This window comes from Chondrus crispus, genomic scaffold, assembly GCF_000350225.1.
Source record: "Chondrus crispus Stackhouse genomic scaffold, scaffold_307, whole genome shotgun sequence".
In the NCBI taxonomy this organism is placed as follows: domain Eukaryota; phylum Rhodophyta; class Florideophyceae; order Gigartinales; family Gigartinaceae; genus Chondrus; species Chondrus crispus.
Window position 1 is genome coordinate 38264 of NW_005179192.1, and position 17394 is coordinate 55657.

General features: G+C 54.0%; 12 protein-coding genes; 7 read left to right on the forward strand and 5 right to left on the reverse strand.

Annotated features, from left to right (window-relative positions):
* The first annotated feature begins 1201 nt into the window (after positions 1-1201).
* Positions 1202-3649, forward strand: CHC_T00005661001 (hypothetical protein). Its single transcript, XM_005717207.1, has one exon. The coding sequence runs from the start codon at positions 1202-1204 to the stop codon at positions 3647-3649; it is 2448 nt and encodes an 815-aa protein (XP_005717264.1).
* Positions 3650-3651: 2 nt separating this feature from the next.
* On the reverse strand, positions 3652-4346 carry CHC_T00008465001 (small GTP-binding protein of Rab family, Rab6). XM_005717208.1 is given in 2 exon segments: positions 3652-3707; positions 3708-4346. 1 exon segment carries the CDS (start codon positions 4344-4346, stop codon positions 3708-3710), a length of 639 nt encoding a protein of 212 aa, XP_005717265.1. The 3' UTR covers positions 3652-3707.
* Positions 4347-4901: 555 nt separating this feature from the next.
* CHC_T00008990001 (mitochondrial ribosomal protein L17 precursor) lies at positions 4902-5366 on the forward strand. The gene has a single exon (XM_005717209.1). The coding sequence runs from the start codon at positions 4902-4904 to the stop codon at positions 5364-5366; it is 465 nt and encodes a 154-aa protein (XP_005717266.1).
* A 30-nt stretch (positions 5367-5396) lies between these two features.
* CHC_T00005662001 (hypothetical protein) lies at positions 5397-5606 on the reverse strand. The gene has a single exon (XM_005717210.1). It carries the CDS (start codon positions 5604-5606, stop codon positions 5397-5399), a length of 210 nt encoding a protein of 69 aa, XP_005717267.1.
* Positions 5607-6232: 626 nt separating this feature from the next.
* On the forward strand, positions 6233-7142 carry CHC_T00009052001 (similar to anti-silencing factor). XM_005717211.1 is given in 4 exon segments: positions 6233-6290; positions 6291-6399; positions 6542-6996; positions 6997-7142. 2 exon segments carry the CDS (start codon positions 6291-6293, stop codon positions 6994-6996), a joined length of 564 nt encoding a protein of 187 aa, XP_005717268.1. The 5' UTR covers positions 6233-6290; the 3' UTR covers positions 6997-7142.
* An 87-nt stretch (positions 7143-7229) lies between these two features.
* Positions 7230-7382, reverse strand: CHC_T00005663001 (hypothetical protein). Its single transcript, XM_005717212.1, has one exon. It carries the CDS (start codon positions 7380-7382, stop codon positions 7230-7232), a length of 153 nt encoding a protein of 50 aa, XP_005717269.1.
* Positions 7383-7400: 18 nt separating this feature from the next.
* On the forward strand, positions 7401-9319 carry CHC_T00005664001 (hypothetical protein). Its single transcript, XM_005717213.1, has 3 exons — positions 7401-7517; positions 7683-9044; positions 9194-9319. Exons 1-3 carry the CDS (start codon positions 7401-7403, stop codon positions 9317-9319), a joined length of 1605 nt encoding a protein of 534 aa, XP_005717270.1.
* Positions 9320-9595: 276 nt separating this feature from the next.
* On the forward strand, positions 9596-10384 carry CHC_T00005665001 (hypothetical protein). Its single transcript, XM_005717214.1, has one exon. The coding sequence runs from the start codon at positions 9596-9598 to the stop codon at positions 10382-10384; it is 789 nt and encodes a 262-aa protein (XP_005717271.1).
* A 29-nt stretch (positions 10385-10413) lies between these two features.
* On the reverse strand, positions 10414-13179 carry CHC_T00005666001 (hypothetical protein). The gene has a single exon (XM_005717215.1). It carries the CDS (start codon positions 13177-13179, stop codon positions 10414-10416), a length of 2766 nt encoding a protein of 921 aa, XP_005717272.1.
* A 758-nt stretch (positions 13180-13937) lies between these two features.
* CHC_T00005667001 (hypothetical protein) lies at positions 13938-15959 on the forward strand. Its single transcript, XM_005717216.1, has one exon. The coding sequence runs from the start codon at positions 13938-13940 to the stop codon at positions 15957-15959; it is 2022 nt and encodes a 673-aa protein (XP_005717273.1).
* Positions 15960-16003: 44 nt separating this feature from the next.
* Positions 16004-16114, forward strand: CHC_T00005668001 (hypothetical protein). Its single transcript, XM_005717217.1, has one exon. It carries the CDS (start codon positions 16004-16006, stop codon positions 16112-16114), a length of 111 nt encoding a protein of 36 aa, XP_005717274.1.
* Position 16115: 1 nt separating this feature from the next.
* On the reverse strand, positions 16116-17169 carry CHC_T00005669001 (hypothetical protein). XM_005717218.1 is given in 2 exon segments: positions 16116-16221; positions 16222-17169. 1 exon segment carries the CDS (start codon positions 17167-17169, stop codon positions 16222-16224), a length of 948 nt encoding a protein of 315 aa, XP_005717275.1. The 3' UTR covers positions 16116-16221.
* Between the last annotated feature and the right edge of the window lie 225 nt (positions 17170-17394).

Consider the following 17394-nt stretch of genomic DNA (forward strand, 5'->3'; position numbering starts at 1 on the left):
TGTCAGCGCAAGGGTTCACCCCGGCTCAGGAACCGTGCCGCATGTTGTCCTCGTCGACAAAGACGGGCACGACCCCAACCGCGACGACGACACCCTGCCGCGCGGGAGTCACGTGCTCGAGCCGCGGAGCAGTAGCGACATCTCGCCGCCGCAGCACACGCGGCACAGAGTGCACGCCACGAAAGCTACTGCGAGCGGTGGGGCGAGGAAGGCGGATGCCGCGGCGTGCGGCAGTGGGAGGAAGGGGGAGGGGGCGAGTCTCGTGTCCGACTTGTATGCGGAGGCTTTGCATAAGGTGAAAGTGCTACGGAAGGCACGGAAAGGGGTGGAGAAGCAGGTTGAGGAGCCGCCGGTGGTGGCGCTTGACGAATCGCTTGATGAGGAGGCGAATGCCCTCTTCGTTGAGGCGTCTGAAACTCCGCTGTGGCGCGAGGCTCAGGGGGAGGACGAAGGGGAGATACTGCTTGAGCTGGAGCCGGCGAACGGAGTCAGTCCGTTTGCGAGTACGGTGCAGGGGGATGGGGGGCACGCAAAGGGTAGCGCAGTGGGGGGATTTCGCTTCGGGTCTCCGCATTCAGCTAACGGTGACGAGTATTCACGCAAGCAGGGCATCATGTTTCACATGGAAACGTCTCAAGACCGCTTCCCTTCGCTTCGCAATGAGGACGGAATGGAGCAGGGCGATGAAGAGGCTACGCGAGCAGCAAAGGGTTCCCCTTCCAGTAGAGTAGCGCAAAACAACAAGGAAGTTGTCCGTGGGGCGAAGGACCGTTCACCCATTCCACGCGTGGGCGCCTTGACGTCTAAACCGCGGAAGCGTGTTGCACACGTTGCAGAGAGGAAGGGTAAGGTCGTGAAAGGCCTTGACCAGGAGAAGTCGCCGAATATTTTGGGCAGGCGGCGGGTACGAGGAGCTTCATCTGCAGAATTCGACAACGATTCCGTCATTGACGTCGATATGCCAGATGCAGGGGGGTTTCGTCCCGCATCAAGGATGAAGCACAAGAGGAAAGCGCCCCCGCGCCGAACCTTGCAGTTGATGGACGATCTATCTGTTCCTTCTCTGAAGAGACAAAGAAGTGTAGGTCCTGACAGGCCACGCGGGCTAGCGGCGAGTGCGCCTTCGACAACATTTCGAAGATCCAGAATGAGGGTTAAGAGTGCCCCCAAGGGCTCGAGGAAACCGCGTCGGTTATCTTTGATGGAAACGTTGAAGGCCCGTTTGCAGGAAAGCTGTGATAAAGCACCAAGTGCGGACGGCGAGTTAGAGGATGGTTGGAATGAAATCCCGCGAGTGAGGAGCGCAGCTGGCGGAAGAGGCATTGTGCCAATCCCGAGAGTCACAAGCAAGCAGAAGAGCACGGCTAGATCTGCAGTTTCGTTGGACGATGAAAGGGAGAAAGCTCCCGCCGTGAAGGATGCTCAAACGGAGGAAGATGCGAGACCGGAGTTGCCACGGACGAGTGGTGATCCTATCTCACTTAAGAGACGTGAACCAAATCGCGCTTTGCCTGCGTTGAACAACCCCACAGAGGACGGCTTCCAGCGAAGAATGGGTGAAAACGAAGATGGTTGGCATCAAGCGGTAACTGGAGCATCAGGAGGACTCACTTCAGATCCAGGCGTGAGAAACCAGGGTTCACAGGCAGCCCCGAGCATGAATCCGACGGTTCCGGGCATGTTTTTGTTTCCGACACCCGAAGGAATGGCCCAAGCCCACCCAGTCCCACCACTTGGAATGGTTCCCCCTCCTCCGCCCCCAAACATGTTTATGCCTGTGATGCATCAAAACGCGTTCTTCCCTGGCGCTCCTATTCCACCAAACCTTTTCGGAATCCCTCCGCCTGAGCATCCCCAAGCACAATGGCAGCGAGAAGCTGTAAAGGCTGCATGGCTAGACCATCAGATCCAACACAAGCAACAATTTCAACATCAAAAGAAGACCACAGTTGTGCACGCGGAAGAGATGAAGGGCCGTTCTGCAAAACCCGCTCGTCAACAAGTCGAACACATAGAAATCCTTCAAAGAGAAGAAGCACCCGTCGTGACGGTACAGGTCGAAGAGATAGACAGCCCTCCTCCAGCGATTACCGATAAAGTCCCACCAGAGGCCCCGAAGGCAGATACCACTACCAGAGAAGTAAGCTCTGATGAGGGGGAGGACGGGGAGGATCATGTATCTACTCTCCATGTATTATCACAAAGGTTAAGGAAATGGACAAACCCTGTCTTTGCTTGGGACCGGAAAGACGCAAGGGGACATTGGGTTTGTACAGGCACGGTCAAAGTGCTGTTCAAAGAAGGTGAGGAGTTTTTGAAAAAGACCGTCAATGCTAAAAGCAGGAAAAGGGCGAAGCAAAAAGTGAGTAAGCAACTTATAGCAGCTTTGAAGGAGATGATTGCTGCGTCGAGGAAAGCAGAGAGCTCTGGAGATGCAGGCTCGCCTTCTGAGGAAATAGATAAAATGACTGGTATTTCAACTGCTGTGGGGGCTCTTACTCAGCTTTTTCACAGGCACAAGCTGGACACGCAACCCGATACACGCTTTGAGGAGATTGGGGGCGGGCTATGGCGGTGTACCGTCATCATGGCAATTTCTGGGGTTGGAAAAGTGAAGGTTTCAGAAGAGGGACCTCAGAAAAAGTTGGCCAAGAGCGTTGCCAGTCTTAAAGCACTTGAGCGCTTAAGAGAACTCAAAGTCATTCGCCCTGAAGAGTTCTCTCATTTGAAGCTTTGCCAAACGGGGAAAGAGGGTAGGGAAGCTGTCTCTGCGAAGGAAGCCAACAAAATGAGATCGGCGAGGGAAGACATAGTGCAAATCAGCGATGACGATGACGATGACGATGATGATGGGGAGAAAAAGGTCACTACGGAAGAAGATGGTGAGGGGCGTTTCCTGCTGCCCAAACATTACTTGATAGTAGAGGCGACAAAGCCAGAACACTGTGAAGAATGGCGAACGACCCATGCTAAACCTGGCTCTGAGATTGGTGTATTTGTGGATTCTTGCAGCGCGAGGAGAGAATTCGACGGTCTCAAAACCAACCGTGTGTCTGCGGATGGCGTCACAAAAGATATAGGTAGTATTAGAGTTTTGTGTTTCTCAACCAAAACGAGCTGTCTCGTCGTGCGAAAGGATAAGTGCACAGATGAAAAATCGAAAGACAAGGATTGTGAAGAGGGCCTTTGGCTTCCAGAAGCTGTTTGCACATTGCTGTGCGACCGGAAAATTCAAAAACATGGACATAACGTAGATGACGGATTGGTGTGGCTTCGAGAGTACCATGGCATTCAAGCATGGGGGATGAACGATGTATCGATTTTATCGTCTGCGTCAAGGTCTTGGAGCCATTGCAGCAATACACGTGTTCTGCACGGAATACATGAGCTGATGAAGTATTGGCTCAAGAAGGAATTAGTGAGCGTATGCCTGAAAGACGTATGGAGAAAAGGGAGCGCAAGTGACGAAGCGGTTGTCCCAGAGGGCGATGACACAACTGGGATGGCTGTTGTATCGGCGTTCGCTTGCATGTGCATTCAAGAACAGATCCGCGATGAAGCCGTCCATAAGAGAACGCGCCTGTACGGCGCGGCGGCCGAATTCCGCGAACTGAGCAAGCGATTGATGCACGACCCGTTTGCAAAATAAGATTTTGTTAGGAATGGTTTACTTGACTAGATAGCACTTGACGTACAATAGAAGGGCTCTAACAAGCACATGACGATGAAGCGCCGGCATTAGCGGGAGCGGAGGGTCGCGGTGATAAAGTGACATCGATGAGATCTGTTTCGCCCGCGAGCGGGGAGTTTTCCATGCCGGGCAGGGCAGCTGCGATCTTTCTGAACAGTGCCTTAATGTTAAACCCGGCCTTCGCGCTAGTCTCGATGAACATGATGTTGTGCTCTTTCGCTTTCGCCTCTCCCTCCTCTGTCGCAACCTGCCTGCCGTCCGTCTTATCCGTTTTATTCCCCACCAGCACAATGATGACATCGGTGCCGCGCTCGTTCCGCACGTCGTCAATCCACTTGTTCACAGACAAAAACGACGGCCGATTGGTGACGTCGTAGACTACGACGGCGACGGACGAGTCTCGTATATACGAAGGAATGAGCGATCGAAACCGTTCCTGCCCGGCCGTGTCCCACAGCTGTAAGCGCACGGTACGATCCTCCAGGTACATCGTCTTTGACAGGAAGTCGATGCCGATGGTCGCTTGGTAGTTGTTGTCGAACTTGTCGTACATAAAGCGCGTGATGATGCTCGTCTTTCCGCACCCTTGGTCACCCAACACCACCAGCTTGTACTTGGCGAGGGGAGGGACCGAGCCGCCGGACGCGGCTTGCATTGATGACATTGCCGGGAGGGCGGCAGCGCGTGATGCGGAAGCGGCGGGGAAGGGGGAGTGGGGAAGGGAAGCGGCGAAGTACTGACAGTCAGGGATTCGTCGTTGGTGGGGGGTTTGTGTTTGAGCACGATTCGGTGGGGAAGGCGACGACGGTGACGATGTGAGCGAAATAGAAGGAGTATAGCTTGACACTCGTGGTCAGGCACAACCCTTCGCTGTGTCTCGCAGCGGTGTAAAGTGGCAGAGCAGCTATTCGCAGCATCGACAAGTTAATTCTGAAAGTGGAATAACGACTCCCGCACGATTAAATCCGCGCCGAAAATATTTCCGAAAAAAAAAAAACTACCGTCACAGCAATGCAATGACAAAGATGCCCTCGCCCACCCCCGCAGTGTCCCGGCAAGCGATCACCCGATCCCCTCGGTTACTGCCATCATTGCCACAAGCTCACCTTCCCTTCCTCCCATCCCTATCGGACAGCGCTCGGCCCATTCCGCCCCTCCCATGCTGAGAACCCCCCGCCGCTGACGCGCCTCCCCAGCCCCTCCCGCCACGATGAAGCACCGAATCAAGCTGCGCAAGCTGTCGCGCACCAGCGCGCACCGTCGCGCGCTGTTCCGCAACCAAGTGACCTCGCTGATCGAGCACGAGCGCATCGAGACGACGGTGGCCAAGGCGAAGGAGCTGCGCCGCATAGCGGACAAGCTGATCACGACGGCGAAGCAGGGCACGCTGCGCGCGCACCGCGCCGTCGACGGGTACGTGCAGACGAAAATGGCAAGGCGCAAGCTGTTCGTGGAGCTCGCACCCCGGTTCATGGGACGGCCCGGCGGGTATACCCGCGTGCTCAGGACGAGGCTTAGGAGAGGCGACTGCGCGCCGATGGCGGTCATTGAGCTTTCTGAGACCGACAATTCTATCTTGACTGCGGAGCAGCTCGTGCAGAGGGAGGCAAGGAAGAGCAAGTATAGACGCAATCCGGAGCTTACGCCGCCGTCGTTGGCGAATGCGCTGGATTGAGACTCTTCAATACGGAGACTTTTTGTTGTACTAGGGGAGCGGCTGCCAAGTCGGAACCGGCGCTCTGCTGCCACGGCGTGCTTGTCTGTCACGCAACGCTACTACGCGCGGGGATATATTCAAAATGAGTGTTGATCCAAATATAGTATTGCTGCGCAGCGCTGTACAGAGGATATAGTTTGGTGAGAGAGCTGCTGACCGGCAGGACGGGCAACGTAGACGTGATATGGCAAGCATCATTTCTTCTCTGGCAATCCTGGAAAAGCCAGTCGTTTCTATTTGCAGATCAAGACACGCAAGTAGAGATACCAGCCCCCGTCCCCCGACCCTGCGTCAAGTAAATCAGCAGAACTACGGTCCTGCCTGCCTCCTTTGCGGCTCTTGCAACAGAGCCATGAAGAAACGGCCGTTTCGGCAGTTGGTTGAGGGTTAGACACCTTCGCTGCCGTTGCGTTGAATATGATCCCCTCCCTTCTCGGAAAAAGATCGAAAAAATAGGGGTCATGGGACTGCTGCAGGAGCCATTTTGGCGCCAAAATTCATTGCTATTGAGAGCAGCCCCTCCCTTTCAAACGCAAACACATAATTCAGCCCCCCGTCCCACTCTCGTCCACATCCATCATCCACCTCACGCCCTTCTTCGCCCCGACGTTTCCACGCAGCCAGCAAACGCACGTCCAAAGCTTCCGCTCTATCAACTTCCGAACAAGCGTGTAGCGAGCCTGCTTCCCATATCCACTTCACAGGTGAATCGGTTTCTGCCCGGACCGCGCCCTACCGGTGCTGCGACGTCACGTCGCGCCTTTGGATATTGCACTACTTTCGTCATCTGCCAGAATCGTTGCGGCGTCATAAGCGCTTCTGTGACTCGCGGGCGACGTTGGTGAGACCGGCCGCACCCGGCCGCTTGTAGCCCCACTCACGATGGCGGCCGTCGATATCTTCGACGTCAAGGTGCTTGACAACCCCGCCCCATTTACTAATCCGCTGCAGTTTGAAATTACATACGACGTGCGGGAAGCACTCAAGGAAGGTACGTGCGATGCATCCCTGCTATTATGAATGCGAAATGTGTGCGTAACAGCATCTTCTAACACGTTCTCCTCTTCAATTGTCGTTCTTTTGTTCGATTTGGACGTGCGGCACGATCATAATGTGCGATTTGTGCGTGACAGACATCGAGTGGAAGGTAATCTACGTGGGGTCAGCGGAAGATCAAAGCCGCGACCAAGAGCTCGATTCTGTTCTAGTCCCAGCGGAAGCGCAAGGCCGTTTCAAATTTGTCCTGCAAGTGGACCCACCAAACCCCGCCAAAATCCCCGACAGCGATATTGCCGGCGTCACCATCGTCCTGCTTACCTGCAGTTACGAAAACGCCGAGTTTGTGCGTGTCGGTTACTACGTGAGCAACGAGTACCCGACCCCGGAGCTCAACGAGAATCCTCCGTCAAAGCCAATCATCGACCAAATCACGAGGACTATCGCGGCCACAGACCCGCGCGTCACCAAATTTCCACATAAGTTTGACTTTTCGCAGCCATTGCAGGGGACATCAGCAGATCCAGAGCTTTCGACCGACGGTGCTCACTTTGCCGCTGGAGCGGCAAGCGGGCAGGTTAATATGGCATAGTGTAGCGACCTCGCGGGTGTTTTCTTAGCTGAGACGTGGGGGGTTTAGGTTGCGTACTTTGTATTGTTGAGCGTCGCGCATGGTGCTCCTGTAAAGAAATATGAGTCTTGGCAGAACACGTCCCAGAGGTAATTTTTTAATGTGAATATTTTTGTAGCGTCTAGCTTTCCGGCGGCGGTGGCGTACAAGAAATAGAGCATGTGACACGGTGCGCACCGAAACATACTCTTCTTTTAGTTCAACTGCTGGAGCATCCATCGGTGCTTTGAGCTGTTCCCTCCAATTGCCGTTGCAGGAGGCCGACGCACAGCCCACTGAAGAGGAACGTCGCGGGAGACGAAGAGAACAACATCCTCCACAACCGCGAAATGGTGCATCAAACGCATGCCAAAAGCGAGAAGAAGATGCAGAATGTCGTTAAAGCACCCACTTGCCCGGAATGGATTTCATCGCTTCACAAAGCTTTTCTTCAAAATGGCTTCAATCATACGGCATCAGCTTTGATAGACGATGGCGGCATGGTGCGTGATCACATCACTTGCTGGCAAATTACTTTAGTGTCGCTCGACCCAGGGCTTGTAGCCTTTGGGCGCATGCATTTTCCGAGAGCATCTTTATTTTGATGTCTTATTCTCTATTCTAACCTGTTCAAACCGGCGTTCCCTCCAATTCTTTTTTTTTTTTAGGATCCTAGCAAAGTGGAGGCTGCTTTTGAAGAAATATGCCGTGTTGTGGACATACACCGCAAGAAGAAAGGGCTAGGTAAGAAGAAGTCCGCCTGGGATCTATACACGAAACTAGAGGGGAATGGCGCACCTGCGAGCCCTAGTGAGTCCTCCGAAGCGGAATCTAGTGAGGAAGAGGATGAATCGAGCTCGGAGTCTGACTCAGATTCCACCTCTAACAAAAAGGCTGCCGTCAAGCTTAACAATGTACTCCAAGTTGCGAAGGCAAAGCCAAAAGCCGAGTCGGAGTCGGAATCGGAGTCGGGGTCGGGGTCGGGGTCGGAATCCAAATCTGATTCTGAGTCTGAGTCTGAATCGAATTCTGAATCATCTTCAAGTGAGGACGATGTTCAGAAGGACGCCCACAGGCATCGAGAACAGCTGAGAGGCAAGCAAGCAAAAAAATCAGAGAAAAATGTCCCGACGCCGGCTTCCAGTTCATCTGAAAGTTCGTCATCCTCATCGGAAGAATCCTCAGGGTCGGAAGAGGATGATTCGAGCCAATCGTCGTCTGACGAAAGCGTAGAGTTGAAGCGACCCGGGCTTGGGAGTGGAATAGGAAACATCCCTAAAGTGACGACCAAAGCGCGTGACAAGACAGCCGGGTCCGGTAAAGCGCAAACGGCGAGCTCTGCTAGTGCAGATAGCAGTGAGTCAGAAGACTCAGAAAACTCTGAGTCAACCGGGTCCGACAGTGATTCCTCAAGTGATTCTGACTCCGTTAAGTCGAGCGATTCGGACAGCAGCAGTTCAGATTCGGACAGCAGCGAGGATGACAGCAGCTCACCGGAATCAGGGACGGAGGAGGAAAAGAGAGCTGCACGAAGGCGATCAGGGGTCGTGCAGAATTTGGCAGCCAAACTGCAGAATGTTACGCCTTCTCCAAAGAATGCTCTCAATAAGTCGAAGCGAGAGAAACGAAAGTCTCAAGATCGCTCAGATGTTTCATCGGACGATGTAGTGAAGGAGGACAAGATCGGTGGTAAAGAAAATACATCTACTGAAGTCCAGTTTCCACGAAGCGAACAAAAGAGGAAAGCTTCCAGTGCGTCTCTAGATGGAGATGCCTTCATCAACAACAAGAGGCGTCGACGCAACGAGAATTTCAACGGAAGGTTCACTCCTTCGCCGTTTAAGCGGGTGAGAGAAGAGACTGTCGTGTATAGTGACAGCCGTTTACGGGACAACACATTTTATTCAAAGAATGATAGTTTCGGGGTGCGCGCTCATAACGATTTGATCGTGACTAGGGGTAAGGGCTTCAGGAAGGAGAAGACGAAGAAAAAGCGTCTTAACCATCACGGTGGCACGTTAAGCTACCAAGTTAACTCTTTCAAATTCGCTGATGACTCCGATTAGAACAAGTGACAGATTCGGGGACACACCGTGCCTTTCTTGCGCCGTGTTGTCAGAACCCCAGAACATCAAGAACGAAATCCCTTTAACTCAGTCATAAATCTAAGTCATCTCAGCACAGTTTTCTGTTGCAAAATTGCAGCATTGTTCGCAAAGTTATCCGCACTCTACAATTGAGCTCTAGGCCTCAAAGAACATCGGCACAACTACATAACTCTGCAAGACACGTGATTGAACAATAAGGCATGAAGCGTCCTGAACAAATACTTTCCGCGTGTGAAGGTGCCCTGTACTTATGTGAGAAGAAGAGAGCCAAGCATCCGCCCTCGCAGTTTCTATGTGCACGAAGAAGTGCGGTTGCCCAGTGTAGATCTCAACGGGTCATCAAGGTCTGCAATTTTTCGTAATTACTACAGTTTTGACATTCTAACGAATTATCCCTGCCTGTCGGCAAACTATGAGGTTTCACGGATCTCAGCCACATGCAACTAAGCACAGCCCCGCGTCAGAAGAGAGTTATGGACGTTGTCCAAAACGAGAGTGATTTAACTAAAGAGTGGTTAGCGAGGCAGGGGGACATAGCCAGGCGTGTCGTGAAGGAAGACCGCAATGGCTTCGCCACATTTTTTAGCGATACCTGTTTCTCTCCCGCACGAGACTTATTTATTGCAGGAGCAGATGTTTCCTTTTCAACAAGAGTACCGGATCACGCCATTGGCACTTTCACAGTTGTCATTCTGCGCAAATCTGGCTCACTTGATCTGGTTTACTCAAGATCCAAAACTGTGTCTATGCCACATCCCTACATTCCAACGTTTCTGGGATTTCGAGAAGCTCCCGTGGTATCAGCAATGCTCGCCGCTCTCCCCGCCATCGTCCGTAATAGGATAGATTGTGTTCTCCTGGATGGAAATGGACTACTACATCCAAGAAAAGCCGGCTTGGCATGCCATGTTGGAGTGGATGAGAACCTTCCAACGATAGGGGTATCAAAGTCTTTGCTCTGTGTCGACGGACTAGTAGAAAAGGAAGTCCGAGAATCTGCAGCCGCTCATGGTGCGGAGGGTGTGAACGTTATCGGGGCCAGCGGGACGCTATGGGGCCGAGCCCTTTTAACCGGAAACGCAAAAGTTAAGCCTATATATGTGTCGATTGGAAACAGAGTTTCTCTCAACACTGCTTCATATTTGGTTCAGAAAGTATGCCACTACCGAATTCCAGAACCTATTCGCATGGCAGACCTCCATTCGCGTGCCCTTCTAAGAGGGGAGGACGAGTTTATCTACAAAGAAGAGGCATTCCTCTAAGAATCTCTCCCGAGTTTATTGGGGCATCACTACCGCGACTTAATTTTTTCCAACTGAGAACACGCTTCGTCACAGAGATTGCTCAAGTCTTCATACTCCCTGTCCTTGACATGTAGTTCGTTCTCCAATTCTCGAATTCGCGTTAAATCATCGTAGGCTCTTGCCTTTAGTGCTTGACGTTCGGCAGTGTCTTTCTGGAGTTGTTCAATTGCTTGATCAGCACGAGTTCTCGCGTCCTCGAGCTCTACCAACTGTGAACTAGTTTTCTTGAGTTCCTCATGCGCTGAGCTGACTTCCCTCTCAAGCCGTTCTTTCTGGACCGTGATGCGCTCAAGGGAATCTTTCGTAGAGGACAACGATGTCTCCAAGGAAGATGTCTTGTCCTCCTCCTGATGCAACGAGGCCTCAAGGGTAGAAAGAGTCGCTACAATTTTCGCGCGATCTGACAGAGATTTTGTCAACTCTAATTGCACCCGGTTTAAGTCTACCGTTGCTTTGTTCCGGTGTGCTTCCGCCTCCATATACGAGGCCCGGAAGGTTGTCACTTGAGAGAATGCGTTGGCAAGTTTCTTCTCACAGTTCGTCTTCAAGTCGTCACTCCACTTTTGAAGCTCGCTCAAGTTCTTCTTCAAAGTACGAATTTGTTCGATAAATCGAGTTTCTTTGTTCTCATACACTTTGATTGCTTGTTTTCCGTTGTCGTATCTTTCTTTCACGCTCTCATATGCTTCGGTCACTTCCAAAAGTTCTGCCTTCAGCCGTTTGGTTTCCTTCTCCAGAGACGTGCAATATGCACTCGCTTGGGAATTTCCTTGCGAAATCATCTTCTGCATAGTTTGCTCATATTCTGTAAGGACGGAGTTGAGCTCAGCCGCAAGAGACTGTTCCTTCAAAAACTTTTTCTCGAGTTCACTTCTTTCCTTTTGATATTCCGCCCTCAACTTTGCCTCTCGCTGTGCTGATTCCTCCATGACAACCCGAATGGCGGCACTCCGTGCCTCCGCGATGTCCTCCTCCGTGTACGTTCGCTTCTTTCGACCAGAGAGCGGACTGATTTTTCTAATGCTATTTCCGAGCTTCTTATTGCGCATGAGAGGTGTATTTAAGCGGATATCCGCGAGGTTCGCTCGAAGGGATTGGCGCTTTGTGGCCTTGAATTCACTCGAAGAGGTCGGGCCGAGTCTCTCCGAAAACCTATGCTGCTGTGGTGTTCTGAAGTCTGAGCCACTTGGAGAGGGGATCTCTGTAGGCTGAGCAGCCGATGATGATTTCGTCTTCTCGGCCGAATCGGTCGCAGATTCGACACGTCCTGCACTCGCTGGTGAGTTTTTGTTCGTGGAACAGTGTACCGGGCTCACAGATTCGTTGGATGCCTGGCATGGTCCATTCTGTGCGGCTGGAGTCACAACCCCCTCTGGAGAATGTGGGATCACTGACACTTCACCATGAACCGCCTGGTGCACAAGCGGTAGAGCAAGCTTCGCCCGATCCTGGGTTTCTGGCAAGCCACTCTCCTCATCGACGTCGAGCTGCAGCAGTTCGATAAGTCGATCGGGGTTATCAGCATCTTCCAAGATATTGCTTAGGCACGGGTACACTTGTAGCATCAAGGCGATACATCGAGCAGCTTCTCGGGCTGTCAGCGAACGGCCGCAAGAAATGTCCATGACGCTTGGGAATACGTCCTCGGCAAAGTTCGAGCCCCTGTCGGCCTTAGATGTCAAAACGCTGTTGATGAGGCGCAATGCGGAATTGATGATGCTCGGCCTTAACTCGTCGAGGTTGTCGTTCACTGCATTGGACAATGAAGCCATTGCCTCACGTACAGTCGCAATGTCTCCATCAGAGGGAGAAGTTACAAGCGCCTGTGACACGGTAGTCATCGCTTCACATCTCTTCGGCCAGCTCCACTTGTCCTTGCCCTCAAGGAGGATCTGCAACTGCTCGGAAAGGAAAGCAGACTCACTCGCATCTTGTTCTGTATCATCTTGTTCAGATTGAACAGAGCCGACTTGCTGCTCCAGAGTGTCGCTAGTAACCTGTTCGGGATGCAACTCCTCATTGGTGGTAGGTGATGGTTCGATTCTTTCGGTCAATTGTTCGGGGATATTTGCCCCTTCTGAGGACAGAGAGTCGGCATCGTCTCCCGGTTGGCACTCGACAGAGTGGTTTGATGCGGAAGCTTCAGAGTTGTGTGGGGTCAAGCGTTCCTGAACATCCGGCCCAGCGCGTTGTGCCGCTGGTGAAGTAAATATAGTTTGAGTGGTCGGTGTTTCCGTGAGTGAAGGTGGGCTCCCATCCGTTTCCACATCTGATGTATTGTCTTCTTCCTGCAAAGATGGTGCACGTGGAGTCAGCGACGCCACCCTTGCATCCGAATTGTGGAGAGACGCGCGTAGTTTTTCCCCTATGTCTGACGCCGGGCTTCCCGCGAACAGGCCGCTCCCCACGCGCTTGGGGGTCCTAGGCGGTTTCACATGGTCAACTCTGCGGCCATTATCGACGTTCTCCTTATCGCTTTCGACGTGTTCTCCAAAGTCGAGCTTTGTCGGCTTTGGCGCTGCGCGCTCGGGCTCGTTCGGGTCGGGCGTGGGCGACACGTCGAGACGGATGCTCTTGAGGCGCGTGGCGAGGGCCGTGAGCTCGGATGGGTGCGGGGTGGATAGGGCACCCTCGTGGTGCTTGTACAGCGCGCGCAGCGGCGTCGGCAGGGTCAGCCCCGAGAAGGTGGGCAGCGGGCGACTGGGCGTGCGGATGCTAATGTCCGGGTCCGGGGAGTACTCTTCTTTACCCATGATGAGCGGTGGGTGCGACGGCGGCGTGGTAGCGAAGTTACGAGACAGCGAAGCTGGAGTGGATGAGTCGACGGAGTGGGCTAGAGAGTCGACCGGCACTTGTATTTCGAGGCTGGGGCGCTTGTTGGTAGGGCGAGATGGACGGGGGTTGAGATTTGAAATTTCAAACAGGTTGGGAGGGGTAGCTGTTCAAATATGTATTAATTATTTGGTTATTTTTATGAGGCTTCGGGAGGCGGATGCATAAACGCGGGAAACAAACGTTTAATCGTTGTGTGACGCAGGTGTGACGTGTGATCGCCGTGACTTATAAGTGTCGGGAGACCGACCGAAAGGGGCGGTCCGGAGGGGATTTTGGTGAAGGGTAAAAGGGTGGTAAATAGGGTTACCTTAAAGGGAGGGGGAGGAGCGGCAGGCTATTGCCTCAGAACCGCTACAGAGAGTGAGCACGGTCAGGGGACGGGGTTGTCGGGTTGATGGTTCAGGTGATCGAATGTGTCACGGAGCGGCCAGCAGGGCTTGACCCCCCTGGCCAATGAACAAAGACCAATGACCCAACTGTCCATTCTCTAATTGATCCGCACCCTCATTTCCATTCGTCCTACCGCCATGCAGTCTACCCCCTGCGCTTTCCCCCCCGTACCGCCGTCGACCTTCCTCCTGCCACCTCCGTGATCCGCCCCTGGGCGATCCTCAACCACAACCCCAGCCCCAACCCCACTCCCCGCGTCCCCCCGTCCCCCCCCGCCGCGGCCGCGATGGACGTCGTGGCGCTCGTCAGCGGCGGCAAGGACAGCTGCTACAGCATTCTCCGCGCGCGACAGCACGGGCACCGCGTCGTGGCACTAGCGCACATCTGTCCGCCCGCGGCGGTGGCCGAGCCAGACTCGATGATGTACCAGTCTGTAGCGTCGTCCGCGGTACGCGCGCTGGCCGACGCGCTCGCCCTGCCGCTGTGCGTCGCCCGCACGTCGGCGCAAGCGCTCGCCACGGACATGGCGTACACGCCCACGCCCGGCGACGAGGTCGAGGACCTCGTGCGCCTGCTGCGTGACGTCAAGAGCGAGCACCTAGGCGTGCAGGCCGTGTGCGCAGGCGCGCTGTGGTCGGACTACCAGAGGCTTAGGGTCGAGAGCGCAGCCAGCAGGGCCGGGTTGTTGTCCATTGCCTACTTGTGGCGGAGGGAGCAGACGGCGTTGTTGGACGAGATGATCGACGTGGGGGTGGATGCTGTGCTTGTCAAAGTCGCCGGCATCGGCTTGGGGGAGCAGCATCTGGGGATGACGTTGGCAGAGATGAAGCCACATCTTGTGAAATTGCACGAAAAGTTTGGGAGCCATGTTTGTGGAGAAGGGGGCGAGTTTGAGACATTTGTCAGGTGGATGCCGGGCATGACGAAGAGAGTGGTTTTAGAGGGCGTGAAGGTCGTCCATCATTCGAAGGATCCCGTTGCGCCCGTTTCGTACCTCGACATTGTGAAGACCCGTCTAGAGGACCCAACAAAGGAGCAGCTCTCTATAGCCGTGCCTGGGCCGATTGAAAGGCCACCTCTGTTTGCCGACCAGCCCTCCGTTGGAGAGAGAGAAGGAACAGCAAAGGCAGCAGTAAGTGCTGCCAGTTGCCACCAGGAGTGCCAATCGTCTTCTATCAACGCGGTTGAGAAAACGAGCGTCGGGATCAGCGGCGACTTCCTTCACTTTGTCGTCAAGAATCCGCTAGAAGGCCGCCAAGGCGTGACGGAATGCGCAAAGCGTCTCAAAGCTCTCCTGAAGGAGAATGACGAAACGTTGGGCTCTGTCGTGTACGTGATCCTTCATTTGCGCTCCGTCTCAGGCGACAAGTACAAAGATGCCAACCTTGGCTACACAGACGTATTCGGTACTCCCGAGTGCGTCCCGCCCCCGTCCCGGGCCTGCGTGGGCATGTTTCCCAGCAACCACCCTACGATTCTCGAGGCGTTTGCGCGCAGGCGCAGACGTTTGCAAGGACACGATTCGTTGACACTGCATGTGCAATCACTCTCTGAATGGGCCCCCCCGTGCATTGGTCCGTACGCACAGTTTGTCGAAGAGGACGGGGTGATACATGTGAGCGGGGTTCTACCACTTTACGCTCCATTTGCAAGCATCCCGGATAACATGTCCGTGCCGAATCAAGTGGCGGCATGTGCGCACAATTTGCGTCGCACACTGGAAGCGAGTCGGGTGAATGTGAACCATCTGGGCCTTTTCGTGGCATACGTAGTGTCTGCCCAACAGGTCGAAGAAGTGAGGCGGAAAATGAAAGAGGTGCTTGTTCATGATCGAGCTATAGATGTTGTTTTGCCTGTATCGGGGTTGCCAAAAGGAGGTCTGGTTGAGATTCGAGCGGTCGGAAGTATGGCTGACGGTGGGTTGCGCAAACCGCAGTGTTGCGTGGACCAAGCTAGTGACTCGCAGCAACAAAATATTCAGAGAAAAAGCGTTATTTGCGAACGACTTGGATTTGTGATCACAACTGCCATGAGTCATGGAGACACGCCCGCGGGTCATCTTAACAGCGACGGGCTGGTGAGCTGCTTCACACGTGAATCTTCATTTGGTGGGAACCCTACACCTTTTTCTTTGCAGATCTACGTATCAAAAGCCGAGGAAGAGGAGTTTGAAGAAGCGCTGGAAAGTGAACTGAGTAGCATGTATCCCACCTGTGCGGTGTGCATCATGCGATCAGCGTGGATGCCAGACGATGCCAAGATGATCAGTATTGCTGCTTTCTCGAGACAAGCAAAAGCCAATGGGTAATTCACAAGCGCAAGGTTTTTGCACTGCAAACATGGCAGCAAGCGATGCGATACAGTACTGGTGATGAATTGGGATTTTTAGGCGATGCATGGACAGCTGGGACGACGGCTGAAATGTGGACAAGAAGGTTTTTGGTACTCAAAGAAGATATATGACTGCTTCGCAACGGCCTGACGAGGAGTGTTTTACAAGACGAAATAAGCCACCGACTCGGGGGCGAAATAATTAGGTCCAATTCGGTGTTGAAATAATCTACAAGTGGCTACTTTCTGAATTTCGTCGAAGCTCCAAAAGCGTTACCAAGAAGCCCCGAAATATTATCGGCGAGGTCAACACATTTGGCATCATACGCTCTTTGGTCGGTGTCGAAGAAGACGGCGACTGCGGCTATGTGTCCGCATATGAAGACTGGGACACCAAAGCAAACAACGAGATTAGCATTGTGGGCTAGGTGTGCTCTTTGGAAGGCCTCTTGGTCATTTAGCGAAGGCAACCACTCTGGACGCATAGTACACATGACGCGGCCCGGCAAGTCAACGCGGGCCTTACATTGATAAGCACGGCTCTTGTCACGAAAGCGCTCGAGCTTGGTTTGTAGGTCAGGGTCGTCAGTATTACCCAGCGAAGGTATTACAGCCAGGCCCAGGCGGAGGCGGGCTGTTGGGCCGCTAAGCAAGGTGGTCGGGGTGAGGACATTGCTCTCCCCCGACACAGCTTCGACCTTACCCCGGACGGGTTGACTGGGGATGGGCTGTTGAGCCGGTATCCAAGCCTCTGAGTACTTCCAACCTCCCTTTGTGCATATCAAGGATAGGTAGGGTGCGAGGGCATCTTGCAGGGAAATGGAGCGCAAGACAATGCCGTCAACCCAGGCGTTGAGTTGGGACCTGGAGCTGAGTGCGAGCTCTGCCTCGAGCAAAGTCTTGCGGGCGTGAATGTCTCGATAAACGCGGATAGCGTAATCTAGAATCTGAGCCTTGTGTTTGATACCGGTCTTGGGCGGCGGGGTAGGCAGAATGCTAAGCAGTTCCTGAAACTTTAAATTAACCTTTGCACGACATCGCCTGGTATGCGAGTTGTGCGTGTCCTTGCTTTGTCCGTCATCCAGGACGGACGAGACGTCGGCGGCCGCGTTGCCAATGCTGAGCGACTGCGGGCTGGCGTGCTTGCGGTCATTGGTGCGGTCCGAGCCGTCGCTGTCAGCGCGCATGCTCGGGGCGCGGGTCGCCGGGAGGTTGCGCGCACTGTTCTTGCGGCTGAGCGCGGCGACGTCTGTGGGACGTTTCCGCTTCGCGGTCGGGGTCTTGCCCGGGCGCGTGCTCTTGGCGATGGCCTTGACGGGCGGGATGGGGGCGCGTAGCGGCGACGACGACGTGACGGCGGCGGCGGAGACAGCGGCGGCGGAGACAGCGGCGGAGACGGCGGGGGCGGGCGG